This window comes from Dasypus novemcinctus, chromosome 17 (assembly GCF_030445035.2).
Source record: "Dasypus novemcinctus isolate mDasNov1 chromosome 17, mDasNov1.1.hap2, whole genome shotgun sequence".
Taxonomy (NCBI): domain Eukaryota; kingdom Metazoa; phylum Chordata; class Mammalia; order Cingulata; family Dasypodidae; genus Dasypus; species Dasypus novemcinctus.
Genome location: NC_080689.1, coordinates 91,611,936 through 91,633,247, shown reverse-complemented (window position 1 = coordinate 91,633,247; position 21,312 = coordinate 91,611,936). Strand labels below are relative to the sequence as shown.

The 21,312-nt window shown below is 42.1% G+C and overlaps 1 protein-coding gene across 1 annotated transcript; it reads right to left on the bottom strand.

Moving 5' to 3' along the window:
• Nucleotides 1-14,863: 14,863 nt before the first annotated feature.
• On the bottom strand, nucleotides 14,864-18,683 carry LOC101431310 (serine/threonine-protein kinase ULK2-like). The gene is given in 9 exon segments (XM_071208679.1): nucleotides 14,864-16,032; nucleotides 16,035-16,149; nucleotides 16,296-16,662; nucleotides 16,746-17,002; nucleotides 17,005-17,165; nucleotides 17,168-17,710; nucleotides 17,713-17,883; nucleotides 17,886-18,183; nucleotides 18,651-18,683. Coding segments are annotated over 9 exon segments (3,114 nt in total).
• Between the last annotated feature and the right edge of the window lie 2,629 nt (nucleotides 18,684-21,312).

Sequence of the window (21,312 nt, the reverse complement as noted above, 5' to 3'; positions counted from 1 at the left end):
CACCGCAGTCCAGGGCTGGGAGCAGAACTGAGTGATTGGGATGGAGCTGACCCTGAGCCATGTTCCCTGGCACTTGCTGGATGTGCCCCTGCCTCCTCCCATGAGGAGACCACCCATATTTGGATACTAAATACCCAGCACTGGTTGGACTAGTTGGACTGATTTGGTTATAGACCCCAGAGGATTGAGGGAACAACAGAGATAGGGCTGCAAGACCTTGTCTGGGACACCAATGTCCCCCTGAGGTGGTTCTGATGGTGACTAATGTTTTATTACAAATTGTTTTACCCAAGTATTGTGATTATTTTTTTAAAAGCCAAAAGAGTTTGGGTAGTGTTCAGAATAAACCCTGGACCTGGGCTCCTCTGTCTTTGACCCTCCACACCCTTCCTCTCTAAGGGAAGCCAGAGGGAAAGGAGGATCTCAGCCACCCTCCAGCTGCTTCCAAAGGAGGTCTTGGTGGAAGTTTGAAGAAGAAGGGAGGAGGGCCAGTGGCCACTTTTCCTCTGAGAGACAGGCTCAGCTCAGATGCCAATTCACCCTTTCCCCTCTGTCCTCTTCCTTTCCTCTTTCTAATTAGAGGAGGAGAACTGGGAAGTAGTTGGAGAACTGTTTGTCCACATGAACTTCCCCATTGTTCCTTGGTCCACCCTCAAGGCAGAACCCCCTGCCCAAGCTGGGTAAGAGGAGGGCTTGATCCAGCAGGGATCCTGAGGGAACAAACCACTTTCCCTCTGGGGAGAGATACGCCCCCCCCCCACTACCAAGTAGTTGAACAGGGGCTAGGAGTTTCCCACTCCCCTCCCTCAAAGAACAGACTGTTTGGGTCTCAATTTCTATCCTTTCCACCCCACCTAGGTGTTGTGTACCCTGTGCCTATCATGTGTCTGAGTGTGTGGGGAGATTCTGTACTAATTTTCATGGACAGTGACTCTTCCTTCCATGCATCAATTCCCCTGTTCCCCAATGCCCAGGGGCCACTCACATGCTGGGGTCACTGGGGAGGGGTGGAGCTCATGGTGTCCCGTGGTCTTGAGATGCACATGTAATCCATCCTGTACAGGTAGCTCACCTTGTAAAAGCTGTGTGTTCCCCCTACTCTCACGGCTGCTGGAGTAAATAAACAGCATCTCCACTTTGTTAAAAACAAAAAACAAAAATGAATTGCAATTGAGTGATGAAGAATTGGATATTTAAGACATAAAAACGCTGTGCAAAAGTGGACAGGGCCCGATTAGAGGGGAACATTAATTGGATGAAAGTTAGAGGTTTAGGATAAGTACTGTGAGAATCCATGCAACAAGAATTAGAATTAACTTTTGTTTTTAGCAGATGCTACGAGGTCATATTATAAGCAAAGCACTCTGAAGATGCAGAAAGTTTGAAAATCATTCTCATTTCTGTGCCAGCTGGGAATATCACTCTTCTATTTTCTTCTTCTCTGAAATCATAAAATGATTTTAAAAAGTGAAATTTTTCAAATGCTTCCAAGGCCAAAGATTCGATTGAAACTCAATCAATCTTTGCTAAAGTATTTAGAAAAACATATTGTGCTAAAAAGAATTCTAAAAATTCTGAAGACTCCTGCCCCTTGATAATACCACACCTTCTCTCAATTGTTAAAACACTAATTCAGATGCTCCTGTGAGGTTATTTTGCATATATCATTAAATCAGTTGACTTTAAAAAGGGGAGTCTTTTAAATCTTGGTGTACTGATCTGGGAAAAAGAACTCAGATTCATAGAGAAGTAGGGTTTGAAATGGAAGAATATGTTTGAATTTGGCTGTGGAGATCGAGGGGACCATGTGTCAAGGAATGTGGGCAGGCTCTAGGAGGAGAGAGCTGACAGTCAGCAAGGACATGGGATCTCAGCACTAATATCTAAGGAACTGATTTTGCCAAAACCCATGAGCTTGGAAGAGAACTCCATGCTCTGGACAGAAGATAGCGTAATTGATTCTGTGATTTTAGCTTTGTAAGTACCTGAGAAGAAAACTCTTCCACACTGGACCCAGACTCCTGATCTACAAAACTCTAACCTGATAAATTGCTAATTAACTATTAAATGATAGAAAACTAATATAAACACACACACACACACACACACATATATATATACACACATACACATATGAAATTGAACTGCATGCTAAAAGGAAAATCATAAATCCAAGTAGGAGAATTAACATCTGATTTAGCTCTTTTCTCATGCAACATGGCATGCTTTATGGCCCTTTAACCACAGATGATTTCCTGACATGTGACCACAGCCACATGATCAGGCCTGAATACTGTGCTGTGAAAATACAAGAAAGAACAGAACTAGCTTTGAAGGTGGTCAGGATCTGTCCCCTCTGGTTTCCATGGCCATGTTCTCTGCAACTGGAGAAAGTCTAGGCAGGACTGTGGTAAGAGAGGGATGTGAACTGGGGACATCCCAGTTAGACCCTAACCTCACTGCTGCCTGCACATTTCCTTAAGAGCCTGGATTGTTCCAGACTCCTAAATGGAGATGATTCCTTCTACATGGTACAACATGTCAATTTTGCATTTTTGTATTAACTATGAAAAAAGCAAAACACCTTATTCTTCCATTTATTTTAGAATTTATAATTCTGTTTGATTTAATTGTATGCTCCTATTGTTTAAATAGCAAAAACTATTAGTACATTATAGATTAAATCAATTTGGCAAGTATATTGGCTCAGCACAGCTCATACAACCCCATGCCCTTGCTGGGGGGCAGTCAACACAAGTGCTACTGTTACAGACATAAAATCAAGCTGAGAGATATATAAGGCCTGATTCCCATGCAACCAGATCTAACATGCTTCAGGGTTGTCAAACAATTCTACATAATCTATGGAATTCTTATACCCATTATAGCTACAGAGCACCAATGAATGAGATCAATTACTTCAGGCATGAATAAATGAATGTAATGAGTTAGAAAAATCTTAATATAGAGACAAAATTAACTTTTAAACTTGAAATAATGAGATTTGTTTCAAAATGCATAGAATATTGGGTACAAAATAAAATCTGATGCTATTCCCTTAAAATGTAAGCATTGCATTAGGAATGACCATGACATTATTCTGTGAGGTCACACGATGTTCTTGCACGAAAATCATGGAAACCAAATGCATGTGGTGTCTTGGATTGGATTCCGGAGGAAGAAAATGATAGGAGTGAAAAGCAAATTAAACTGAATGCAGTTTGGAGTGTACTTATCAATATTGAACTAAAGTAAATCTCTTATGTGACAAATATACCATGATTATGTAGGATGTTAACATTAGGGGGAAATGGAGGAAGTTGTGTAGGAACTCTCAGTTCAACTTTGCAACTTTTACATTAATCTAAAATTATTTAATAAAATTATTATTAAATAAAACACATGGAGTGATACCTCAGTAGAGCTGAGTGAACATTCTAATTGAACAAGTGAGGTCTGAAAATGTGAGGTCATGTGAGATAATCCTACTCAAAATCCAGACCCCATCAGGAGTGACATTAAACCTCTTGTTCCAGAGAGTCAGCATGTCATTTTGCAATAAGAGCTGCACAACTTGCAAAACTGTTTCTTTGACTCTTGATTTTCCTCACCTCATTGGATCATTTGTTCCAAAAAACCCTACTTTAGAATAGACTCTCTAAATGGAATGAATTTCTAGATCTACGTATTCTGTTAAGATTCTTTCTTAAATTGGATCTTTCCAAGAATAGTCACGTCGTGCTGCTGACTCTCCTTTCTCACCTCATGTGCACAATCACCCATAACTGCTTTACTAGGATAAGTGAGCACTCACCCTTTTATGCTGGCATTTCCATGGGTTCCAAAACCTGTGCAGCAAGAAATGAAGAGATCTTCCACAGACCCACATGGGTGAATGACTCTAGAAACTGGCAACTCTCCTGTGGTGCCAAATATTTCACACTCACCAAACTGAAGGAAAATCTACTTGAATTGTCAACCCAAATATTCCAACTTGCAATTATGGAATTTCAAAATTCGTACATTGAGTCCACATTGTTTACTTTTCTCTCTTCAAGTTTTTAATAAAAACTTGGTTGAATACTTTGCTTTTAGTATTTGCAAGAAATTAAATACTATAAGTTCAAGCTTTCCCCCTTCCTTGAATAATGGGATTAAAATTTCCCAACTAATTTTGAATATAATTTGTAAAAATTTTACAAGATTTCTTTACAAAATGTTCATTAAAATAGAGGAAACCTAAGTTACTTTAAATATTTCATAAAAGGCTCAAAATTTTTGAAAATTAACTTATAATTCACAGCAAAGAGAGAAGGTATAGAATGGATTATTTTGTTTTTATTCAGTATCAGAATTGCCTTAGTTCCTATTCAGTAACCATCTGTGTGCCTGTGTGTGCATGTTTTTATTGAACTGTGTGGTTAAAAAACATAATACGCTCGGAGGGGATGGTCTGATGCGGGACGGGCTCCTAGGGAATGTCTGAATGCTCATTTTGCCAGAGTGGGTGGTACCATTGGGTAGAGACCCAAGTAGTGAGAGTGGGGGTGGACCCACATCCTGGGGAGGACTAATGCCATCAAATAGAGGGAACTGTATCTCTCGAGAGAAAGGGTGGCTCCCAGGGCATTGGGGCAGTTGAGCAAGTTAGGCCCTGAACACTGCTGCAAGTATCTCTGGACGGGGCTCCTCGGGAAACAGAGGTTGGCTGTCACTGTGGGCACCAAGGGGATGGGAAAATGGATGTTAAATGTGTGGAACCAAGGTAAATATGGGGTAAGAGAGGAGTTTCGTGAGAGTACACAAGTATGAATATAAAACATGTAATATTACACCATAAACATATAGGGGACGACAGACTGATAATGTAAACCATAATGTAAAACATAGGATAACTAAAAATTTAGAAAACTGTGTGTCCTAAAGTATGCACCACAATGTAAGCACAGATGTCACCTGGTTTGAAAGCTATTGTCTCAGACTCTGTACATCACTTTAAGTAAATATGATGTGAATAGGTTGTAAGAGTATCGCTGTGGAAGGGAAAAGGTTTTGTGGTGGATGTGTGGGAGTGCTGTATATTGCATACATGAATTGCTGTGGTCTAGGGCTCTTGTGAAGAGAAGTTCAATAATTAGGGATAAAAAGAAAAGAAAAAGATAGGATATAGAATTTTTCCAAGTCAACAAGTATTCTATATCTAACCTTTAAACCCATCGCTATATGCCATTTTGCTAGTAAGGGATCCTGACATTATATTGGGCTTCAATTTTCAGGAAGTTCTGGATCACAGAGTGGTTCAACAATGGCAGCGAAAGAATACTGGTATAGGATACTATTGACAGGTGATATACGGCTGACAGGGAGCTATACAGGTGATATATGGCTGACAGGTGATATATGGCTGACAGGGCATATGTCCAGGGTGCATGGTAATGTTTGGATATACTCATAGTGGCAACTATTAAAAACTACAGCTGGGGGGGTACTGGGTTCCTGGCTGGGGGTGCTCTGTCATGGTCCCTAGGGGAGCAGCGGCAGTCCCCCAGGTGCAGCGGCAAGGACCAGGAAGGAATGAGGGTCCAACACTGAGCCCCTGATACTAATGACTATGCTTGTGAGCCTATGTGCCTGAAATAAGAACAAGATCTAGAGCAGCACTGTGCCTGGGAATTTCCTCCTGACAGCCTTCATGTTACTCAAATGTGGCCAGTCTCGAAGCCAAACTCAGCATGTAAATGCAATGCATTCCCCCCAGCGTGGGACATGACACCTGGGGATGAGCCTCCCTGGCACCGAGGGATCACTATCAACTACCAACTGATGATGCATCTGGAAAATGACCTTGAATTGAAGGTTCGATGCAGATCAGCAGAATATCCCTGTCTACATATAATAACATGACTTTAAAATGCTGTTTGACCTAATGTAAGGGGGAAAAGGAAAGGAGAAATGAGTTTATATGGCTACGAGTCTCTAAAAAAGAGTCTGGAGGCTGTCAGAAGGATTGCCCTAATGCACACCTAAGTAGAGTCTAAGAGACAGATAAAGTAGATCCAACCCCCAGGTATTGGTTCCTTTGAGGGCTAAAGAGGCCCATGAGTGCTATGGTCATGGCAGATGGGGTTAACTGCCATGTCAGATGGCCCTTCTTTGGAGCTGGTGTTTATGCGTGATGAATCTGGACTCAGATGGGATCTCTCTTCATAAGACTTTCATGCTACTGTGCTGGAGTTGTAGTTGGTGTTGGGGTTTAAGGTATATTTAGGGGATCTGAATCTCTGGACTGACAATGTGATAGCCAGGTCCTGAGCCTCAACAGACTCCAGCACCTACAATCTGATTTATTGGACTCACCTCACTCAGCTAAGATGGAGTTGAAGAAGGACGACCACCACACCATGGAGCCTAGAGTGCCTACAACTGAAAGCAGGAGGAATGCATCCAGTAACCATGTGGAATCTGAGCCTCCTCTTGACATAGAGGTGCAACGGACACAACCAATCCAAGGACCTCAGAGAAAAGGTGGCATTGGAGTGGGAAAAGTGGACATGGTGGCTGATGGGTATGGGGAATGGCAGGAAGAGATGAGATGTGGAGGCGCCTTTGGGACTTGGAGTTGCCCTGGATGGTGCTTCAGGGGCACTCACCGGACATTGTTAATCCTCCCAGGGCTCACTGGATGGAATGGGGGAGAGTGTGGGCCATGATGTGGACCAATGACCATGAGGTGCAGAGATACCCAGAGATGTACTTACCAAATGCAATGGATGTGTCATGATGATGGGAGTGAGTGTTGCTGGGGGGGGGGGGAGGGGTGCGGTGGGGGTGGTGGGGTCGAATGGGACCTCGTATTTTTTTAATGTAATATTTTTACAAAATCAATAAAAAAAAGAAAAAAAAGATTATAGCAGAAACTAGAAGTGAAAAAATAAACAAACAAAAGATACTAAAACTATCCAGATGTCATTAATTGTTACTATAAATGACATTTTCTGAGATAATAAAAATTATGGAGCAAATGTTAAAATGGAAAGTACACTATAACAATTTACATAAAGCAGAATGTTTTCAGACATTCTTAAAGAGATAAGGTGGAAAATAGAAGAAGACAAACTCTGAAAGTTTACCAAGGTCACATAATCAACTAAGATCATTTGGATATCCAGATTTAGCTGAATATCAGAATCAGGTGACAAACTAATAGAAAATAAGAATCTTGAGACTCATCTAGACAAACTTATCAGAATTCCCAGAATTGGACTTTAAGAGTCTGTTCTGAGCAAAGTCACCAGAATTTGTGTTCTATCTGCACAACTAGCATTGCAACACAGAAGCTGTAACAAAGACATCAAGATAAAAATAAAATATTTTTATCATTATTTCATAAAGGTTGAGATAAACAAAGCATAATATGATAATTATTCATTATCTAAATAGTAAAGCAATGACAACCGGCTAAGGATCGAAAAAAATGACTAGGTGATTTTTAAATTACAGGTCTATCTCTGATTTTATTATGACCTTGGTAAAAAGCAAGATGGACCAGAGTATTCAAGAAAAGAGCATGAAAAACAATAACTTACATCAGATTCTAGTGGGGCATCCATCTACCACATGGGAGGTCCATGGTTCAAACCCCGGGCCTCCTTGACCCCTGTGGAGTTGACCCATGTGCAGTGCTGATACCCGCAAGGAGTGCAGCTTCACGCAGGGGTGTACCCCGTGTAGGGGAGCCCCACGGGTAAGGAGAGCCACCCAGCACGAAAGAAAGTGCAGCCTGCCCAGGAATGGTGCCGCACACATGGAGAGCTGACACAACAAGATGATGCAACGAAAAAAAACACAGATTCCCCTGCCGCTGATAACAACAGAATTGGACAAAGAAGGTGCAGCAAATAGACACAGAGAACAGACAACAGGGGGAGGAGGGGAGATAAATAAATAAATCTTAAAAAAAAAAGAAAAAAGACTCTAGTGGATTCGGGGGTGTGAGGATATATTTTTAATATGATAAGGACTCAGTCTCATAGATTGAGAAGAAGTAGCCACTTGTGAAGCTTAGAAATTATGGCAGTACCTACATGTGGTCTAAGTGCCAGCCATTGCTCAGACGTTTACATGGATAGATTCATTTAGTCTGACAACAATCCTACGAAACTGATACAATTGTTATATCCTTGTACCACAGAGTAATAAAGTAGCTTAAATTCCCAAGGTTAGGAAGTGTCAGAACTGTAAAAAATAAAATTCATACTTTCGGGATCAAGATCATGGAGATGACTGTCCATCTTTTGTGAATTGCATTCTTTTTATAACAAATCAATTTTATGAATACATATCAATTAATCATGAATCCATCCAAAATGTACAATCAATGGAAATTTGGTATAAGTGATATTTACTCTGATTTTTGCATATTGATCTTGACTCCTTACTCTCTACTGAAGTCGTTTATTAGCTCGAGCTGGAAAGAAATATTTTTGACCATTATAGTCCTCATTTTTGTAACTGGTCACATGGTGGAAGTTCATATTCATTACTACCTTCTTCCACTACCTATTCAATGTTTCCTTCACCCTCAGCAAGTACCTCAGCTGGCCATGGTTCTTTGCCTCATGGGATGACTCAAACCTTCATTCCTGAAGATACTTTAATCAAGGGGCATGGTAATAATAAGAGGTGCCCTACATCATCTCCTGCATTCCAGGCAAACACTTCCTTACCTTCACTGTGTAGTAGCAGTTCTATCTCCTCTTGATAGTCAGGATCAATCACCGCAGTCACTACAGTAATTCCCTTCTGGTAATCTTAACTTCCAGATCAGTAGAATTGTTTTTGTGTGTTCCTGGTGAAAGTACTCCTCCTTTTGGGACTAAGACCTGGAAAGCAGTGGAGCTTAAGGTTGTGGGACAGGAAGCAAAAAAACTTTTCTGGTGGATCACTAGGAGTAATAGTGAGTGGTGCCAATCCCTTTTCCACCCCTTGATTCCAGGATTGTAAAACCCATCTATGGGAGAAAAAGCACAATACAATGAATGCTGATTCAGATCATGCAATGCTTCCTGGAAAGCATTGCCTCAGACCTGTAGGTAATGTCAACTAGTTGACAAGATTAGTAGACCCTCAAAGTACCATTACACCGAGATGGAAGAACCCTGTATTTTGTTGGGTTTATCTCCCATTCTCTCTCATCCAAAAGTCAGGTTATACATTAACAGCCATTATTTTTTTGTGTGTTTTTTCATCTTTATTTATTTTTTTAATATTACATTCAAAAAATATGAAGTACACATCTACCCCCCACCCTCCTCCCCCCACTCCTCCCCCCATAACAATAATCTCCTCCATCATTATGAGATATTCATTGCATTTGGTGAATACATCTCTGAACCCTGCTGCACCTCATGGTCAATGGTCCACATCATAGCCCACACTCTCCCACATTCCAACCAGTGGGCCATGGGAGGACAAACAATGTCTGGTAATTGTCCCTGCAGCACCACCCAGGACAACTCCAAGTCCGGAAAATGTCCCCACATCTCATCTTTTCTTCCCACTCCCTACCCCCAGCAGCCATCATGGCCACTTTCTCCACACCAATGCCGCATTTTCTTTGATTACTAATCACAATAGTTCATGAATAGAATATCAGTAAGTCCACTCTAATCCATACTCTATTCCTCCATCCTGTGGACCTTGGAAGGTTGTGTCGACTCCACATTTATGTCAAGAGGGGGCTTAGATTCCACATGGATGCTGGATGCTTTCAGTTGTAGGCACTCTTGACTCCCTGGTGTGGTGGTTGACCTTCTTCAACTCCATGTTAGCTGAGTGGGGTAAGTCCAATAAACCAGATTGTAGGAGCTGAAGTCTGTTGAGGCTCATGGCCTGGCTATCACATGGTCAGTCCAGAGATTCAGGTCCCCTGGGTATATATTAAACCCCAGCACCAACTACAGTTCCAGTAAAATAACAGGAGAGGCTTGTGAACAAAGATCACATCTAAGTCCAGATATACAACGCTGGGTACTGGTTCTTCTGAGGGCTACAGAGACCCACAGGTTCTATGGTCATGTCAGATGGAGTTCAGTGCCATGTCAGTTAGCCCCACTTTGGAGTTTGTGTTTCTGTGTGATGGAGCCGGACTCAGAACAGCCATTAGTATAACCCTACTACACAGAAGAGTACCAGACCTGTAGTAGATTGCAACTAGTATTTGTTAAATAGATGAATGAAAAGATAAATAAATAACAGCATCAATTGTGTGATATTCCAATATCATCTTAATATCCTTAATCTCTTTAGCCATCTCATTGAATTTATTAAAGGGATTTGTTTAACCATCTAGGATTAGTTGTCTCAACTCTTTTATGCCATTTTTATACAGAGTAATGTTAGCAAATATGACAAATACCTTGGGGATAAATGCTCTTGCGTGCAAATAATAAATGGACTGGGTTTAAGTTAAGCAAAAATTGAAGGACAAAGTGAATACTGAGTGGTTTATAGATCTGATCACTTTGGGAGAGCACAGAAAATGTGTTGGAAGTTAAGTGACATAAACAAAGCCTGGGATATCACAAAAAGAGAAAGAAATTATCCCACTCCTACCACAGATGGATGGTGAACTCTTCTGATGGCAAATTCAACCCTAGAAACCAGTCTTGAGACATTGGACGTTGGACGTTGAAGACATCTACTGCTGTCATCATGGGAGAGGATTCAGTCTGAAATGTTTTTGACTCAGAGATGTCTCTTAAAAAAAGTCTACATTTCTTATTTCCAAATTGTCTGAATCTTGCAACTATAAATAGAGTGCTAAATGTAATTATTTTCTCCCAACTTAGTGTTGTTACAGAATCCATAACTGCATGGTATTGACATAAAGATAGACACATAGACCAGTGGAACCAAATTGATTGTTCTGAAACAGATCTTCACATCTATGGTCAAGTGATTTTTGACTAGCCTCTCAAACCTGCTCAGCTCTGTCGGAACAGTCCATCAACAAATGATGCTGGGAGAGCTGTATATCCATAGCTAAAAGAAGGAAAGGGAACCCCTATCTTACACCTTATATAAAAATTAAATGAAACAAAAACCTTCACATAAAAGCAAGAACCATACCGCTTCTAACAGTAAATGTAGGAAAATATCTTCAAGACATGATAGTAGATGGTGGTTTCTTAAAAGAGTCAAGATGAGAAATGAGATCAGCTACTTAGTTAACTTTACTGTAAAAATGTAAAAATGTACAGAATTGATGGTAACATTATAGTGAGTAACAGCTGGTTTCTAAATAAGACTGTGGCTGAAAATGTTAGTCCAGGGATGTAAATGCCAATTGACAGAAAGCTTGAGAATAATTATGGAATGAATAGCACAGTAATGTAAAATGTAAAATCCACAAGATTGTTCTGTAGTTTTCTTTTTTGTTGATGTCCTTATGTGGTTTTGGTAATAGAGTAATTTTCACATCATAGAATGAGTTGGGCCATGTTCCCTCCACATTCAATTTTTGTGAGAGTTTAAACAGGATGGCTATTAGTTCTTTCTGGAATGTTTAATAGAATTCAACTATGAAGCCATCTGATCCTGGGCTTTTCTTGGTTAGGAGGTTTTTATTGATAATTCAGTACTTGTGATTGGTCTGTTGAGTTCATCAATTTCTTCTTTTGCCAGTGTATGTCTTGTGCATTTCTAGAAAAGTGTCCATTTCACCTAAGTTTTCAATCTTATTGGCATACAACTTTTCATGGTATCTTCTTACGGTGATCTTTATATCTGTGGGATCAGTAGTGATATGCACTCACTCATTTTTTATTTTATTTGCACTTTCTCTCTCTCCCTGCTTTGTTAGTCTAGCTAAGTGTTTGTCAAATTTTTAAAAAGCTGCTTCTAAAAAAATTTCTTTCATTTTTCTATATTTATCTCCCATTTCCCCCAGATGGTTCTTTACTCTGTCTGCTCATCATTTGCTCACCTTCTCCAGGAGGCAAGAGGAACCAAACACAGGACCTACCACATGAGAGACAATTGCCCAACGGCCTGTGCCATATCTGCTCCCTCTGAGCTGTGGCATCTGCTGGCTGGTGGCCTCTGCTTGTTGCGGCAGTGGCAGAGTCTAGCTCTCTCATGGTGGTATACAGTTATGTTGCAACAGTGTATTGCTCTGTTGAGGTGGTAGGGGGCATCTATTCTTTTTCCTTTTTTGGAGGCACTGGGAGATGAACCCTGAACAGCTCATGGGTAGGTGGGTGCCCAAGTGTTTGAAATACATCTGCTCCTCAGATTGTGATGATTTATAAATTTTCTCAAAAAACTAGATTTGGAATTCATTTTTAACTTTCATGTCATTTAGTTCTACTCTAAATTTTGCTATTTCCTATTTTACGTTTGCCTTGGAAATTTTTTTTTCTTTTATTTCGAGTTCCTCCATGTTTTCAGTTAGGTCTTTGATCTTTACTCTTTCGTTTTATTTAAATAAATATTTATGGCTATAAATTTCCCTTTTATCACCACTTTTGCTGCTTCTCATATGTTTTTTTTGAAACATAAAGCATTTGTTTATTATTGCTATAATCAAGGCAAAAATTTCTTACAACCATTTGCCTCGATAACAGAAATACGATCAGAACCATTGGACATGAATTTACAGTTGTTCAATTCTCCACCATTTCAGACGGAACTGTTTCAAACATACCATCTATCACAAAAACTCTGTTATATGAGAGGAAGAAGAATGAAACTGGAAGTCACAAAATGATGGCCTGACCACTTCCCTGATTGCCTGACTTTAGTCCAAGCACTTGCCCTCTCTGAGCCTGTTTCACCTTGTGTTTAAAAAAAAAGGGGTGGGGGGGGGGAGGAGATGAGGGGAGAGAAGAAACATACCACCTGAGGAGCAACTGAGATAATGCTGCTACCTGAGATAATAGATGAAATTGCATTGTCGACTCTGAAATATCACACAAAATGCAGCGTCATTCTTAACAGTGCTGATAACCCTGGCCAAGCAGCAAGAGGGATCGCCGCTGACGACTCTGTGCTCAGCCTGCCTGATGGCCACCAAGCACCTTAAGTCCAGAAGGACGAAGGGCATTCGGAACCAGGGCTCCAAACTCACCAAGGAATCATCTGCCTGACAGGCTACTTACCATGGATTCAGTTCTACCCTAGAGACACTTTGTCGGTTTTGTTTTACCTTAATATACATTTGTACAGACAATAATAAAAAAGCTATTACACAACAATTCAGTGAGTTTTACCTAGTTTCAAGAATAATGCATGCAGTTACAAATGAGAGGTAGAAACACTGTATTAAAGATCTAAAAATACAAATATCATATAAATAAAGGTTCAAATTAACTGCTTGAATTTCATACAGATAAATCAGGTAAAAATTACATTACTTTGACAATGTAAAGGAAAAAACTGGTTTGTCTTTGTTGGTTTTCATCAGAACACTAAAATTAGATGAACGCCAAAGAGCGCATGTGCAATTTGTCAGAGTTCACATTAAGTCATCTAAGGAATCAAATAAAAGGGTTAAAAGTGGAGGATGGTTTATTCAAGTATTCAAGCAGGTAAGTAAAAGAAACAAAGTAGTATACAATGTTGGAATCACTTCTGGAGGGATGTTAAGTGCCTGCATTCTCCATGACTAGCTATTTGGTGAACTGTCAGGACTGACATGAAAACACTTCAGGCTGGAGAGAGCTGCCCATTTTCCTAAGAGAAAACCAACTTCATTTAAAAATAAACCTCATTTTTCACTAACTTTATAGAGAAAGGCCACATCACTAATAAGCATTTAGATCACCAACTCTGTTTTGGCCCTATATGAATTCTTGAGAGGGTCTCTCAATTTATGATATTTGTTCTAATACTGCCCAAATAAACCTAGCCTTTAAGAAACCTAGAGGTCATAGGTATCAATGCACATTCTGCATGCACATTTTAAAATGTAACCAAAAGCAAACATCAGCAACTCAAAATATTACTGACAAAATCTGTAGTTGTAGATGAAGAAGTTAAAAAATATATATATGCAAAGGTTCACATGAATACAAGTTTTTACCATTTAAAAGTTCACTAGAGAGTACATCTGAATTCTGGAAAGGGAATTATATATATATCAAGTAAAATATTTTAAACAAGTCCATTGTGCATCATTTAGTTTTAAATTGCAAAATCCAATACACAGTTGTTTTAATAAATTAGTGCAATATGAAATATTTTAGAAGATTAATGCATCCACATTAGGTCAAACTGAAGATTTCAAAATTTCTTCCATGAGCCATCTTTCGATTCTTCTTAAGCTATTTCTTGGTAAGCTATTTTAGGAGGCACACTCTGATTTAGACAAAATGACCCCAGATATTAAACTGCTTGGGTGAGATGTGGAGTTTTACTCTCATCCCTTAGGAATTGTCTAGGAGTCTAGGAGAAAGGCAAACTCATTCCCAACATTCCCATCTGTGTGGAATTTCACACAACACTCTGGTGAGCTGAGGGAAGAGCCACTCACTTTGCTTCACTCTTATTCTTAAGAATAACGGTAATGATCATTCTACTTTTTAAAGTATATTTATTTACCACGTTCAAACTGAGAGCCAAGTGGAATACTCTTGCTTCTGTATCCACAAAGAAAAAGGGAATGGACAACTTCTCCGATAAGGCAGATTTCCTACAAATATGTAGTTTTGGGATTGTTTTTCCTTTTTGAAATCACTGCTGTTCTTTGGTAGTCACCAGTGAAGAAACTATAGTTTCCTGGGGATGGCAAGAGAACCCATGCTGTAATCCCAAATGTATCATCTCACATTCTCACTGACTAGGCAATGGGACAAACCACTGTTCACATGGTCCCGGGGCTGTAGCAGAGTGCTGACAACCTTCTTTCAATACTAGATTTATATTTATGTATATTTTCAATATCCACAGGGTCCGGTAGAATCTTAGTTAGGCCTTCCAAAAGAAGGGCTGCCTTATGATAGCGATATACAATATCTTCAGTCTGCTGATGAAATGGTTCATTTCTACGGCACATTTCTACGGCACAGTTATAGATGAGTTTCTCTGCAGTTATATTGTTGATTTCACCAATAAATCTCTGTTTGTCAGAGAAGAAGCGATTCAGCTTTTCTGTAAGTTTCTTGCACACGGAGATGCAGAATTTATATCGTTCATTCAGATTTTTGACAACTTGTTTCACCGCCGTGGATGGGCTCAGTTTCCCGGACCTGATCTGGGCCTTGGAGAGATGCAGAGAAGCTGCGAGCAGCTGTGCTGCTTTCGTGTATAACACCAGCTGTTCTCCCCGCCCCCAGTCTTTGCTCAGCTGGCTGATCTGGTCCACAACGGCGCTCTCCTGGATCTGGTACAATGAGACGGCAGATGTGCACAGCTCTGGGTTCCCGGCCCGCACGGCCGTGAGGTCCAGCGCACACTCCGTGAACATCAGCATTGCGTTCAGGTGGCGGAGGGTGTCTGTGTGTTCTCGCTCCATCAGGGTCTCCTCAGGCAGGTCAGGGGCTTCAGAGGTGATGAACCCCTCTAAGCTGGGGGGTGAAGCACCGTAAGGCATGTATCTCAGGCTGGGGGCTGCCTCTGCTCCCGGAGGGGACGAGCCCGAGCACAGCCCGGGCGGGGAGCCCACACACCCGCGGCCGCTGGCAGAGCAGAGGGAGCCTCCAGGGCTGCTGGATCCCACTGAAGTTGTTCTCGTTCGAAGGACCACGTGGGTACAAGCGGGGGCCGTGGCACTGTGTGGAGGGGACCCTACCGTGAGCAGGGCAGCCCGAGAACTTGTTCCAACAGGAGGTGCCAGCACCGCACCACAGGCTCCTGCAGGAGCTATGTCCATTGGTCGTTCTGTATTTAAACTGTCTGTGCTACCCTGATGTAGCTGACCACCTAAGGATGCCTTTACTTGTGGATCTGATAATTTCCCAGATCTGCCGAAGGCGGCCTTGCCGTGCTGCTCGGGTCGCTGCCTCTCGCTGCCTTGCGCTAGGGGACATTGCAGCATTCCCGCGGGTCACTGCCATCCTCAGGCAGCCCTTCAGCTGGCCCCTGACCGGGAACCAAGGCCAGCAGGTTGGAAGACGCTTGCGTTTTAGGGATTTTGAAAGGAGCTGTGGCCTTAGTTGGAGAGCCAATGATTGTTGGTAGAGGAGTTTTAAAGAACCAGTCAGAACTCCAGGAGAGGATCCCATGTGTTTGGTGGGAGAGGTTCCCTGGCTGCCCAGCCCACTGGGCTGAGGGGAGTAGCTATACCCAGCCCGCACCTGGGAGGGGCACACGGGGTCAGAGTGCTGCTTTCTGAGCTTCTGCTTGTTCTGGTAGATGTCGGTGAGGGTAGGGGCGCTCTGCAGTCTAGCACCCAATAAGAGAGACTGTGGCGAGTGAGCCTGTGGCACTGGAGAACCTGAGGAGTTCCCGCTCCTGGATTCATGGCCCTGAGGACGCCCACAGCAGCACTGCGCAAACTGCTCAGGAACCGCACCCACCAAAGCAGAAGGAGAGTAAGGCCCGGAAGACCCTGTAGAGAGTCTTCGTCCAGCAGTTCGTGCTGTGTCTGCTGGAGCTGGGGAGCAGGGTCCCAGTCGGAGGAAACCCATAGGGCTGGTGTTAGACCTTCGTACCACTGCAGATCTTGGGGAACCATGGAGATTTGTGCCAGAGCTGGCAGTAGATGTAAGGTTCTGCTCTATGCGTTGATAGTTCCTTATCTGAGTAGGAACTGGAATGGGTGCTGTCTCACTGTGAGGTGACATAGTAGGCTGGCATTGCCCTCCACACACCAAGAATTCATTTGAAGCACGTCTGCCAGCAGTTCCCATTGGCATATTATATGAGTGGTCTGAGAGACGTTGAGTGGAACCAAAACAAAGTCATCCATGTCACAGGAAGAGTTCTTGCTACTAGTACTGGCAGAATCTTTGGACACTTGTAGGTAGTTGGGAGGGCCCAATGGTGGGGAAGATAGTTTTCTTCCTGAATATGCTGCGTATCTGGAAGGGATGGTGGAGAGGCAAATCGACAAGATGGGGAGCTACCACAGGAGCTTCCAGAGACAGAACCAGCATACATGGGGACTGGAACTGGGCAAGATTTTTTTACCGGAACTTGCTCAAGAAAAGGATGGCTAAAAATGCTTCAAAGTCCATTCTATCTTTCTGGTTTCTCTGAAGCAAACCCAAAAGGAGATTAGCCAAGTAAGGTGATGTTTCTCTAGGAATACTAGGCATTAAGCTCCTGTTTTTTTCGTAAAACATCCTTAGGTCTTGAGGACTATTAGCCTGAAAAGGTGGTTTTCCAACTAGGCATTGATATATCACTGCTCCTATGCTCCACAAGCCTGCCTTAGCATCATAATATTGAGACATTATAACTTCAGGAGCCATATACACTGGGGATCCACACATCATATCACTATGTAGGTAACGAGCAAAACCAAAATCCACTATTTTGATGCGAATACCACTGACAGTGGACTTCCTGCGATTGGCGTAAGACAACAAGATGTTCTGTGGTTTCATGCCCCTGTGGATTATCCCTTGGCTGTGCAGGGCTCTCATGGCAGCTGCAATCTGATGCAGATGCACTCTGATGGTATCTTCACTGAGAGTCCCCTTAGCTGGCAAATGATCTGCCAGGTCTCCACCACTGCAATACTCCATCACCGGAAAGACAGAGTTGGGAATTCCTGAACATCATAGAGTGCTACAATATTTTCAAGCTGAAGTTCCTTTAAGATTTTAATTTCCTTTCCAAGCAGTATTTGTGATTTTGACAAGTTCTTTTTATTAATACTTTTAATAGCTACCTCCCAATCAGTTTCCTGGCGGTGCCGCCCCCAGAAGACCACGGCGAGGCCCCGTGTCCCACGAGGTCCCTCTTGCTGTACTCGAAGTCGCCCACCACCTCCCTGGCGGGGCACGCGGCGGGCGGGCGGGCGGGGAGGGGGCCGGGATCAGCACCGGGGGCCCGCGGGGCCCGAGCGCACTCGCGGGCGGCCGGCCTGGGGCAGCCGCGGCCCCGGGCCCGGGCGCACGCTCCTGCCTGAGAGGCCGGGGCGGAAGCGGGGAGGCCGCCGCGCGGGGCCGGGGTCAGCGAGGCCTCGCCGGGTCCCGGCCGCTCCTCACGGTCCGGCCCGCCGCCGCCGCGGGCTGCCTGGCGAAGCGGCCTCAGCGCTGTGGGGCAGGGGCGCCGCCGCCGTCACTGCGCGCCCCGGGAGCCGCACGCGCGCCCGGGAGAGGGGTGGGCCCCGGGCCTCCCCATCCCCAGCTCGGCGGTCCTCTGCGCCCGGGGCGCTGGTGAAGAAGCGGCCACCGCCCTCGGACCCGCCCAGCCGCGCCCCGGTGCCTCCCGCCTCGCGAGGCCCACGCTCCCTCGCGTCTCTCTCATAGGTTTTGATATGTTATGTTTTCATTTTCATTGTTTCAAGGTAGGTACTGATTTCTTATGCAATTTCCTTCTTGACCCACTGACTGTGTAAGAGTGTGCTGTTTAAATTCCATATCTTTGTGCCTTTTCTGGTTCCCTGTCCCTTATTAATTCCCAGCTTCATTCTGTTGTGGTCAGAGAAAAGATTTTGCAAATTTCAATCTTTCCAAATTTGTTGAGTCTTGTTCTGTTACCAAGCATGTAGTCTTCTCTGGAGAATGATCCATGTATACTCGAGAAGAATCTTCACCAGGAATAGAATCTATTTCAAGATACCAATTTCTTTGCTCATTCACATGGAGCAAGTCTTCATCTATTTAAGTTTTATTATAAGATGCAGAAGTGCAATCTGATCTTCAGGTCCACTTCTTACTCTAATTCTCCTTCCATATCCACACCATCTGCAGTTAATTCACCTCAACGTTAATTCACTCTCATGAGAGTTGGAATCAACTTCCAAAGTCCTGTCAGTTTTGAAATTTTCAACTCCTCCCACAAATTATAAATGTAATTTATGTCATGTATCATGGTGAATCATTTTCAGAAATTTTTCCATTTACTTTGCTGAGATCCAGAAAAGAAAACACTGTCTATGGCAGCTATGTCTTATAAAATGTATTTTTAAATAATAAGGCCTGAAATTCAAATTGACTCCACAATTCATGAACTGCAAAATGGATGTTGTGCTATCAGGCATGAAAATGATATGAATTTCACTGTACAACACCATCAGAGTTTCTGGGTGACCGAGTGCATTGTCAATGTGCAGTAACATTTTGAAAGGAATCTTTTGTTCTGAGCAGTAGTTCTCAACAGTGGGTTTAAATTATTCAGCTTACCATGTTGTAAACAGATGGGCTGTTGTTCAGAATTTCTTGTTCAATTTTTAGAACATAGAGTAGATTTTGCATATTTTTTAACAGTCCAGGGATTTCCCCAATGGTAAATGAGCATAAGCTTCAATTTAAAATCACCAGCTGCATTAGTTCCTTACAAGAGTGTCAACTGTCCTATCAAGTGAGGAAAATAGACAAAGAAGGAAGGCACAGTTGAAGAGAAACTGACTTTTATTTTTAAATTTCCACTTCCAGTTTTCAAAATCTTACTTTCAATCCTTTGACAAGAATTTCTCCTTTCCTATAAAATGATGTCCATTATATAAATACTAGTAATGTATTGGTTTGAGATGAGACCTAAGATCCCCAAAAATATATTAATTTATCTAAATTATAGGAGTCATTGTCAGACAACATCAATATTTTTTTTCTCATAACCCTTTCCCAATAAAGCAGAGATTTAGTACTCCTTTAGGAGAAATACTAGCTGAGAAAATTGTTGCTTATAAATGGGCTAACCATATATTGTTTCTCATGGAATTATAGAGTCATATTTCTCAGACTTTTTCAATAGTGTGTTTTATATGCTTAGTATTCCATATGATCTGGAAATCCACTGCTTGGTCTATACTCAGAAGATTTGAAACAAGGACAAAAAGAGATAGATCCCCACAATGTTCATAGAGACACTTATCACTATTGCCAAAAGAGGGAAGCAACCCAGTGTCCCTCAACAGACAAATGGATAAACACAATGTAATATATATGTACAGTGGGATATTTCTCAACTGTAAGGAGGAATGCACTATAAACGCACGGGATAACATGGATGAATCTTGAAGACCTTATATTGAGTGAAGTAAGCCAGGTACTGAAGGACAATCATCAAATGACCTCACCGATAAGACTTAAGCAAATTGGGGCGATCATTCAGCTAGAGTCTGGAAGATAGGTTATCAGGAGTCAGAAAGGGAGTAGAGTACGGTTAGCTGATGCTCAATATGGGCAAAACCAATGATAAGGTGGAAGGGTGTGGTTTGGCAGTGCAGGGGGGTGATGGTGGTTTAGAGATATGAGTTTGGTCAGTGGTGCTTGAAGAGGACGATCAGTGTAGGGTGCTGCGTTAGACTATCCATGGAATCGGGAAGAACGCTGTAGGAAAGAACAAGTGAACTCTGGGGATTTCTAGGTCTGTGGCTGAAACTACAATGGTGGGAAATTTTTTTTCAGCAAAGATGGCAGGGGAGGGTCCCTGATGCAGGGAGTTGGCAGTGGGGGGATAATGGGACATATCCTAGGGTGTACATGGTACATGCAGCTGTGGAACATGAATGTATTCATCTTGTCAAAGGTGTTTCTAGTTGTATGGAGACACAAACAATAAACAAAAAAGATATTGAACTCCCATTCTGGGGATCCTGCTACATACTCACACAGAGGGGAAAAAAATCTCTCAAGTACATAAGCAGTGCCTAATAAAAGCAAGCAAATCAGTATATCAAGCCCTCAATATTAATGTACGCATGTGTGGACCTTCTTTCAAAAGTGAAACTTAGTGTTTGACAGAGATTCTGAGGAGATGGAGAGGAAAGATTAGGTGTAACACAGGACATTTGGGGACATTGGAAATTGTTCTGCATGGTATCACAATGATGGATGCAAACTATTGTACATTTTGTCAAACCTATTAAATTGTGCAGTGCAAAGTGTAAACCGAAATGTAAATTGTAGACCATGCTTAGTAGCAACTTTTCAAAATATGTTCATCAATTGTAACATGTGTGCCACACTAATGAAAGATGAAGTTAACAGGGGAAATAAGGGTGGGAAACAGGGTAGAATTTATGAGAATACACTATATTTGTGATGTAATATATATGTAATCTCAAGATCCTTTAAAAATAAAGTAAAAATGACATAGTAAATATTTATTTACACAACTGATTTTATGTTTCCACCAACTAGAATGAAAGCAGTTATTTTGTGCCTTAGACATAGTACACATTAAATAATTATATCT